Source organism: Mus caroli, chromosome 11 (genome assembly GCF_900094665.2).
Source record: "Mus caroli chromosome 11, CAROLI_EIJ_v1.1, whole genome shotgun sequence".
Lineage (NCBI taxonomy): Eukaryota > Metazoa > Chordata > Mammalia > Rodentia > Muridae > Mus > Mus caroli.
The window spans coordinates 36,075,866-36,086,258 of NC_034580.1; the positions used below are offsets into that span (position 1 = coordinate 36,075,866).

General features: G+C 41.5%; 1 protein-coding gene across 2 annotated transcripts in view; it reads right to left on the minus strand.

Moving 5' to 3' along the window:
- Positions 1 to 1,318: 1,318 nt before the first annotated feature.
- The window catches only part of Mat2b (methionine adenosyltransferase 2B), a 15,960-nt gene continuing 6,885 nt past the window's right edge, over positions 1,319 to 10,393 (minus strand). For both annotated transcript variants that reach the window (XM_021176454.1, XM_021176453.1), the window contains exons 2-7: positions 9,691 to 9,885; positions 7,295 to 7,409; positions 6,762 to 6,914; positions 4,531 to 4,724; positions 2,628 to 2,741; positions 1,319 to 2,197 (exon numbers count right to left, since the gene is read on the minus strand). In XM_021176454.1, coding sequence (XP_021032113.1) covers positions 2,027 to 2,197; positions 2,628 to 2,741; positions 4,531 to 4,724; positions 6,762 to 6,914; positions 7,295 to 7,409; positions 9,691 to 9,885 — 942 coding nt within the window. In that variant the 3' untranslated portion in view covers positions 1,319 to 2,026. The remainder of the gene's footprint in view (positions 2,198 to 2,627; positions 2,742 to 4,530; positions 4,725 to 6,761; positions 6,915 to 7,294; positions 7,410 to 9,690; positions 9,886 to 10,393) is intronic.

A 10,393-nucleotide genomic window follows, 5' to 3' on the forward strand; every position in this document is an offset into this window, starting at 1 on the left:
CTCAAACTCAGAAATCCGCTTGCCTCTGCCTCCCGAGTGCTGGGATTAAAGGCGTGCACCACCATGACTGGCAAAGATGTTGAACTCTTAGCTCCTTATCTAGCACCACGTCTGGACGTTGCCATATTTGCTGCCATACTAATGAACTGAACCACCTCTGAACCTGTAAGCCAGCCCCAATTAAATGTCCTTATAAGGGTTGCCTTATAAGGGTTGTCTCTTTGCAACAATGAAAACCCAAACTTAGACATGCATGTGATATTAACATATTCTCAATATACAAAGTCCTAGATACACCGTGGGGATTTGTTCCAAAAGAATGGCAGTCCACACAAACTTACATTTTGCACTGTGTGAAAAACAATTGGGATGGAGAAAGACAGCTCAGCAGTGAAGAACACTGGTTGCTCTTGCAAAGGACCCAGGTTCTAGTCCCAGCACCCATAGGGTGCCTCCCAAATCTTTAACTCTAGGTTCCAGAGGATCTTATCTGGCAGCAGGCATCCATGCAGTGTACTTGCATTGCAGGTAAAACACTCTCTCTCACACACACACACATTTTAGAAACTTGACAACTTGAAGAAAATTCCCAAATTCTCAATTCCACTTTTTAGCTTTTGCTATGTAATGGAGGCTGGCCTTAATCTCACGGTAATCCTGCCTCAACCTCCCAAGGCTGAGAATCCAGGAAATATACCATCATGCCCAGCTAGCATGCCATAATTTTTATATTCCAGAACAGTGAGTGCATCAGGCCACGGTATCAGAAATTACATGGTGAATTTCAAAACATAATGCAGTCTGGGGACGGCTGCTGTAACCAAATGGTCTAAGTAGGATCTACTCTAGTTCCCAAACTCCAGGTAAACTTTTAAAAACTAGTTAAGACAGTGTTGAGGCCAAAGTCATCTGACAGTCCAGATGAGACACGTAAGACACTGCTCATCCTCCTGACAGCACTTCCTATGTGGAAGATGTGATAAGGTCATGGAGTTGTTTCTAATTCATCGGTGCAGAGACACTTCTAGATCCAGTGTTAAGTTCATCAGCGTCCACTTCTACCTCACCGATGTTACAAGTATGTAATCTACAAACTAAACCTGGACAATGATTGCTTTACAGTTAGCCCTCACATTTACTTATTTTCTCGAAACAAAATCTCAGTAGGTAGCCCTGTCTGGCCTGATAGCTGATATTTAAACCAGGCTGGACTCAAAGGCAGAGGTTTACCTGCTTCTGGTGGGACTGAAGACACGTACTACCATATCCAGCAGTCCTTACATTAAAAAGGAAGCAAATACAAAATAAAGCCAAAGTGTTACATGCCAGCAAGTATTTATTATTATTTAGAAGTGGTCAAAAGACTTACAAGGCTCATTATTATAACCACATGTATGAAACATCACTTAGTAAGATAGAAGGAAAGAGACATATATATGTATTTATATTAAAAAAATACACACACGTGCACTCTCTCAAGTGTTTGCCACACAGTGCTATGAAGTAGGCATCAGGCTATACAGGTTCTGATATACATAACACATTAAAGAATCAAGCATTTAAAAACCATACTTACAGTTGCAAAAATAAAGTTTTCTTTTCTCCAAGCATTTTGATCTGGGCTCAAGCAAAGCAAATAATGAACACCGATGATTATCATGAGATTCTACACACATTGAAACTATCAATATACAAGAGCCAACAAACAAAACAACAAGAAAGGAAGCTGTAGGAATGAATAATGCATTTCATCCAAAGTCTAACAGTCTGTTTCATCCCGCCCTCGGACATTACAGATCATAATTTATATTACTTGTATAGCAAGGTAAGCCAGAACAAAACAAAACAATCAACAGAAAGTCATGACTGCCCTCAGCCAGTCCAACATTCCCCTAGTGCAACAGCATCATTTACCTGAAGGATCATGTGTCACAATTAAGGAGTACTCATACAAAACTATTTCCTTTATTCTTGAAAAAGTGCCACATACTATACTTTTCATTTAAAAAAATACACAACACATAAGCTAATGAAAGACAGTCTGTCTCCATCTCTTGTCGATGAGGAAAGGCCAGAGGGATTCTTTGATTCCAATTCGAAATGGTGTCCTCTGGCCAATGCCCAACGTCTCCAATTTGGAGCAATCGAGCTGAGCATTTTTGGGGCGCTGTGCTCCTATGACAGGGCTGTCAGTAATCTTTAAAGAAAAACAAAACAGCATGAGTAAAGGAAATAGCATCTTGAAGCTTAGTAACTTTATTTCAGTTTTCTTCTAGTGCCAGAAAACTGGTATTATCAGAGCTACAAAACAAAAAAAGAGGCATGCTGCCATTAAGGCAGCACACAGTGTGTGCCTGCAGGAGAGTATCAGAAGCCATCCAGTGGGCATCACCTGCCACCATGTGGATGGAGTCAGTTGTCAGGCTTTGGAGCAGGTAACCCCCTCCACCTCCACCTCCCAGCCACCTCACCAGCCCCACCAGACTTCTCTAGGGATAATTTACCACCAGATACTGTCATCCTCCAAGCCAGGTTCATTTTGACTAGCTATCCAAAAAAGAAAAGCAATATCAACCAACACAACAGCCTTAAGAAGTCAGGGCGGGCGGGCGGTTGTCGAGACTTACAGGTCTTAAGTGACTGCTGGGGAGGTTGAAGGCATCTGCAATTGCACACGCCATTTCATACTTGGTCATCTGCTCATTGCCAGACCAGTGAAAGGTTCCCTTAATGGATGGATCCTAACAACAATTACAAGGGAAAAAAAAAAAAAATCAACACAGTTTCAATTTTCTGCTTCCATATAGTAAGGTTTGACAGAGAAAGTTATTTTGAAAGGTCCAAGAATGTAAACCTACTTTTTTGAAATATTATCTTCAAAAGACCTAAAATCAATGTCCATAAATATTCTGACACTAAAAGTAATTTATAGAAATAAGAACTTTTTGAAAAAATACAAATTGCTTCAATTTTAGATAGTGACTAATTTTAGTGATCATTTTAAATTACTCTAAGGTAGAATCGAAATTTAACAGTTTTGAGACAGGATCTCACACAGCCAAGGCTGTCCTCCAACTCATGGATCACAGGTGTGCACCCCCACATGGGGTTTATGGGGTGCTACGATTCAACATGGGTCTTTGTGCATGCTACTGGGCAAGCACTCTGCCATCTGGACCACATTCCCGGTGCCACGTTTTCTGTTTCAGGCAGTTTTGTTTTAGGTAACCGTGGCTGGTCTGAATTCAGTACACAGGGATAGCAGGCCTAGGATTCACAGGGTCCTCTTTCCTTTGCCTCGAATGCTGATATTACAAATTTGCACCACCAAGCTCAGCCAGAAAATAATTTTGAAATGAACCTGATAAACACAATAACACACATCAGTAACCCTAGCATCTGGGAAAGCTGAGGCAGAACAACAGCCTTGAATGGGAGGCCAGCCTGAGCAATAAAAAGCCCTGTCTCAGGAAACCAGAAGACATGAACTAACTAGTTAAGTTCTATTATTCCATCTATTTTAAGAAAGGGCCAGTTTATGCTCTATATACACTCGCATAATTTTCATACAGCAAAAACTATAGTCATGCTGTAGCCAGTATTATTAGTACTTTAAATTAAGCTGTTCCCAATCTTTCACTAATACTGTATTTAGTGCCAATTTCCCCAAATGCTTAAAATTCATTCCTACTCTGGGTTGGAAGATGGCTAAATGCTTATGAGTGCTTACTGGTCTTTGCAGAGGACCTGGCTTCTTTGGACACTTGCACACAGGTGGTATACACAAATTCATGAAGATATACACATGCATAATACAACAAACAAACAAATAAAAACAAGAACTTGAACTGTGTGTAGTTAATCTGCTAGGTCTTTAATCCTAGCATTAGGGAGACAGAGACAAGATTTCTGTGTTTGAATTTATTTCCTGCATACAAACCTCATGAATACAGCTTTTGTTTGATTTTCCACTTTTAAGAAGCACGTTCAGGGGCTGGAGAGATGGCTCAGCAATTAGAACACTGGCTGCTTTCCAGAGGACTCAAGTTCAATTCCCCCCAACCACATGGCAGCTCACAACTGTCTGTAACTCCAGTTCCATGGGATCTGACAACCTCACAGACATACATTCAGGCAAAACACCAATACACATAAAATAAAATTAAATAAAGTATTTAAAACATAAAGCAAAGCAAATCAAACAAAACCAAAAACACATGTTCTGGGGCTGGAGAGATGGCTCAGTGGTTAGGAACACTGACTGTTCTTCCAGAGTTCCTGAGTTCAATTCCCAGCAACGACATGGTGGCTCACAATCATCTGTAATGGGATCTGATGCCTTCTTCTGCGATGTGTGAAGACAGCTACAGTGTACTCACATATATAAACTAAATAAATAATTCTTTTAAAATAACAAAACCATGTTCAACTTTCAGTCTGTGATAATCTATGTACACACAAGTTGAAGTATGGAAGAAAAGCAGACCTTTTACTAAGACAGAAGTCAGGCCCCATCCTTCAAGGACTCACCAGCATCCTCTTCTCTGCCAGCTGCCGGCACACACTGGCTACGTCTTTCACATGTGTGGGGAACCTCTGCTGCCAATGGTCCATGTTTGCTGACTTGTTGCTGAACTGCACCTTGTCGAACATAACAGTCACAGCACTTTCTTCAAGCTTTTCAACTTCCCCATACAGAACAGGAATTCTCAAAACAGCAGCCCCTAGGGACAATACATGAATATTTTTTATGGCTGACTCATACATTTCCAAGTTTTGGTGGAAAGAGAAATTGTGTGGATGTAAACAGTAGAAAAGTAGAAACTTTGCCTTTTAATAAAAATATACTAGGATGGTAAGTAGTAGCTCATACTGGATGAACTTAAGGATAATCAGAAATATTTTAAGTATCTACTGTCATATACAGAATTTCATCTAGTTTGTTATTATGGCCATGATAAATAGAGCCTTATCTGGACAACCAAATGAAATGAATACTCATGACTGATGAACAAAACAAGATAATAGCACTGAAGTACAATTTAGGATCAAGAACAAGTGGGAAACCATCTTTACACGCTACATATTTGATAGCAGGAGTATATCAGTGTAAGTTTTCCTAACTGTGTAAGCATGCTGTTGATTATGGTAATATCGTGGCTGTCCCTAAAAGATACACAACCAAGTGATTGAGGACTGATACACCACTGAATATGGCCAAGTATACACACACAAAAAAGTATCAAACAAAAACTGATCAATCTGGGTGTAGGGTTGATTGCTCATACTTTTAAAACCTTGGATGAAGAATTATTCAGAATTAGACTTTATACTGGTCCCAGGTGAGAGGTTTGATAGTCTTTGGATGACTGACACTTTAAGTAGTATTTCCTTTTATAATTACTGAGCAAGTAAACAAAGGTCTTATTATGGTCTGAATGTTGTACCAGAAATTATATACTGAAATTTAATTCCTAGTCCAACAGTGTCTGGGAGAGGAGGATGGCAGGAGGGGCAAGTTGGTGTGTGGGGTGGCGGGAGGGGAGGCGTGTTGGTGTGTGTGGGAGTGGATGTTGGTGTGGGGAGGTGCACTGGGGTAATGGTTAGGTCATGAAGACACCACTACGAAAGAGCTTAATGGGGAGCCATCTGGTTTGGTTCTTTGAGGCCAAGCATAAATGAGAACTTAACCACCTGCTGGCTGTTGGATTTCACAGCCTCCACAATTGTGAGAAGTAAATTCCAGTTCTTTATAAATGATCTGTTCTGCTCATTTTTAAGAAGCAAAGCAAGAGGAGACTTCTGCAGGATTGCTGGCTCATTTATAATGTACCTTGTCTGGCCATACTGCAGATTTAACTCTGGGCCCCGTGCATGCCCAGCAAGCTCTCTACCACCGAGTCAGAATATTACAAAACCAAAAGCCCTGACAAGTTAAATGCCTGTAACAAGGGCATCACAAGCTGGTGGTAGGCTGTCAGGGGTACTCTATGATATAAAGCATCAGTTTCCACAGGGGTCATGATGTTGAACATGATGCTGCCACAGACAGAAATTAAGTTGACCAGGGTACTTCCACAGACAGGAAGAAGCCATGGCAGAACTGCTACCACATATAATGAGAAGCAAGTCAGAGTATGGATCAAAACAGAAACACCTGAAAAATATTATACAAAAATTCCTATCTTAAGAACCTTCATTTTGTGCTTGTCTTCCTGAGGAATCAGCACATGAGAGAGATTTCATGCTCCCAGTTTTAAAGTCCTTACATGTACACGTGTAAACATAAACAAGGGGAAAAAAGAAAAAGATGGTATAGAATACCTTGAAAGATGTTATTATACTTATTTATGTGTATGTGTGTTTGTGGTGTGTGTGTACATGTGTGAAGATCAGAGGACAACTGCAGGGAGCTGGTTCTCTCCGCCCACCACGTGGACCTTGGGAATCAACTTATGTCATCAGCTTGGTGACAATCACCTTTGCCTACTGACCTCTCACCTGCCCATTCTGTCTAATTTCTATTAATCTATAGACCCTGGTTTCCCTTTTCTTTCTTTAATCAGAAGAGATGCCAGGAGCTCACTATATAGCCCAGTATATCCTGATCCTCCTGCCTCAGCTTCCAAGGGCTGGGATTCAGGAATGTGAAACCTCCCAACATATACACCAATTCTGCATACTTTTAATAAATTAAGAACATGTCTACTCATGAACAACAGTCTTCAAAAATGATCAGAGTCAAGGACCCTGGACCTTACCTAAATTATTCTCCAGGACTGCTTTCTCTCCATCTAATTTTGTTTTTCCATATAGATTCAGGGGACTTGGTATATCCTCTTCCGTGTAAGGGGGATTTGTGCCATCAAACACGTAATCTGAGCTAATGTAGATGAGAAATGCTCCAATCGCAGCTGCAGAAAGAGAAGATAAATCTATGCATTACTTTTGTGGAATTTGGAGTGTTCTGTGTGTCTTCATGGTTTGCTTTGTTTTCCCTGAGATAAACAAAAACACATGTAAGACAGCTATGAAACTTTCAACTTAAAAAAAAAATAAAACAACCCAGTGAAGGAGGCTCTGGAGATGGCTCAGCACCTACAGGCACCGGTTGCGCTTCCAGAGGCCCCCTGGGTTTGGCTCCAAAGACCCACATGGATGTTCAGAACCACCTGCAACCCCAATCCCAGGGGATCTGAGGCCCTCTCTTCTGGGCCCCAAGGATACCAGGCATTCATATGGTGCACAGACACCACTGTCTTGAAAACATAGTCCAGTGGCAATGTAGCCTTACCTGCCTCCTTTGCTAAGTTCCCAGAGGCACCCACATTCAGCTGGGAAGCAGCATCTGGCTGACTCTCAACAACATCTGGTCTTCTCTCTGCAGCACAATGCACTATGACATGAGGCTGAAAGAAACACTGAGTTTTAACCCAAAATGGAGAGAACAGAGAACCATGGCTTCCTTAGGATAACTTCAGGGGAAGAAAAGGCTCCTTAAGTCAACATGCCTTCAATTAAGAATAAATCGGTTTAATTTTCTTCCTTTTATTTCACTTACCTTTTTTTTTTTTTTTTTTGATTTTTGTTTTTTGTTTTTCAAGACAGGGATTTTGTATAACCCTAGATGTTCTAGAACTCAAATATTCACCTGCCTCTGTCTAAAGTACTGGGATTAAAGCTGTGTGCTACCACCATCTCTCATACTTCTTTTTTCTTAAAAAAAATAAAGAAACAAAGAAAACACGCACATATTCTGCAAAGGAAAGAACAATTTATTTTGTTGAATATGCTTTTTAGGCAGTGCTAGAGATCCCAGAACTTAACCAGGTGCGTGAACCCCTGAGCTATATTCCTAGCCAAGGTAAAAACTTAGTAATCCTTAGACAAAAACGCAGAAAAAAGCTATTAGTAACTCACTATAACCAAAAAACCCTCTACCCCATGTAGTGGGAAAGTAACCTTGGACATGACAACTGTGACTGCACTCACCACACCCCAGGCCCCACAGACAGCCAAGTGCTCTGCCAAGATGCGATGCCCCAACTCTAACATTTACCAAACTCATGACAAAAGGCAAGTAGTATCAGCTGCAAGTTAAATTCATAAATTCAAGCTTTTTTGACCACTCATTTAACAAGAATCCACTATTTACGGAAACCACATGTCCACTTGACTATCAAAGCAATAAGCCCCCATGTCTTAGCTATTTTTCTATTACTGTGGATCAAAAGCAACTTGAGGAAGAAATGGCTTATCACTTACAGCCCAAAGTCTATCACCGAAGAAAGTCAAAGAAGGGACTGGTAACTGGTAGCAAGGAAATGGATGAACTCTGCTCACACGCTTGCTCCCCATAGCATGTTCAACCTATTTTCATAAGCAACTCAGGCTCACCCACAGTCCTATTAATCACAATCATCCCCACCCCCACCCCCTCCCCCCATGGACCAACGTGTTAGAGGCATTTCCCAATTGAAATTCCCTTTGCAGATGACAACTAACCACCACACACAGTAAGGCCACACAGTAAGGTCTTCACATCTGAGTGAGAGATACACATCAAAACAAGGATGCAGGAGATCTTCTAAAGAAAAGGCTTTTTTAATGCAAGAACAGAGCAAGAACTAAGATTGGTGTTAAATGTCTGTGTGCTGGAGGCTGGAACTCACACGGCTAACAACCATTTATAGCTCCAATTTCAGAGGCTGGAGAGAGATGTCAGTGGTTAAAAGCACTGGCTAGTCTTCCAGAGAATCCAAGTTCAGTTCTCAACACCCACAAGGCAGCTCAGAACTCACTGTAATTGCAGGGGATCTGACACTCTCACTGAGACATATGCACAGACAAAACACCAATGCATACAAAACAAGAATAAATAGATCAGGAGATCAGACACCCTTTTCTGACTTCCACAGGCACTATATGCATGTGTTATATAGACATGCATGCAGGCAAAACACCCCCGTACACAGAAAATAGATAAAAATAAATGAGAGACAGACAGGCTGTCCACACACCCAATTTTCTCAAAAATTGCTCAAGGATTGCTAAGAATTGTTTTCAAACTTGAATGTGGAGAATCTGGGATGTTTCAAATACAATATCCTAGGCCCAACCCAGACTTAATACATCACACTCTGGGCATGCAGTCTGCAATCAGGCTTCCCTGTGTTTCTAATACTCATGCTCCCAGAATCACACTTAGAGAGAACCAAAGCTGAAATCTGATGGCAAGGAGAACAAGTCTTCATTTTCCTCTAACTTTTCTCAGGTTAAGGCAAACAGGTTACTGAAGTTCCCCTGACCATACTTTCTTAGCATTAAAGCAGAAATATTTCCATTTCCCTTCCTCCCCCTCCCCATTCCCAGACAGCACCCTAACACTTCATGGCAAGCATCACAAGGAAAGCACTGCATCAACACAAGCCATGCCTCCCCACATGCTGTGCAGGACAGGGAAGAGGATCCAGCTCTGGGGCAGAACAACTGCCAGCACGCTCGGGGACCTCTGGCCCCAACACCAAGCACCACTCCACAGCATGCCAAACAAGTACACTCTGCATTGTGTGGTGGCTCAACGGGTCACAACTTTCAAGCACAGCTTCCCGCAACCAAGCACACACTTTCTGTATAAACCAGGCAAGTCCTAAGAGAACACATAACAACTGCAAACATATAAAGCCATACCTGAAAATCATGAATGAGGTGATGAACAGCTTCAGAATCCAACAGGTTTACTTGTTCGAATTTTGGTCTTGCTCTTCGAAAGCCACAGCCAACGGTGTGCCAGTTGCTCTGCTGAAACTCTTTGTAAACTGCTCTGCCAAGAAGCCCGGTGGCACCAGTAATGAGAACCCGCCGGCTAGGGATGTTCACTTCCTCCTAGAAGAATAAGGGGGTTAAAGCCATAATTCTCTTAAAGGCATTATTGTGTACCACATACCTGAAACGTTAACTATTTTTTAAAAATTAATTCCACTACCTAAAAGTCAGTTTTAAAGCTAGATTAATCAATCAAACTGCATCAACAACTGCAAGACTTAATGAGTTTGTGTTTAATTATTTTATTTGCTCTGTCTGAGTGTTTTTGCCTGCATGCATATGTGTGTACTACCTGCATTGCCTGGGGAGATCAGAAGACGGTATAAAATCATCTGGAACTGGAGTTACAGCGAGCCTGGGTCCTCTGCAAATCAACACAGAACTCTTAACCACAGCCATCTTTCCAGTCCCCACTGATAATCAGTCTCAGAGACACAAGGGAGATTTGTTTATGAGCACACTGTTTTTGTAGAAGGCAGACATTGGATGGCTTACAATTACTGCAGATCTGATTGCCTCTTCTGGTCATACATACGTGTGTGTGTGTGTGTGTGTGTGTGTGTGTGTG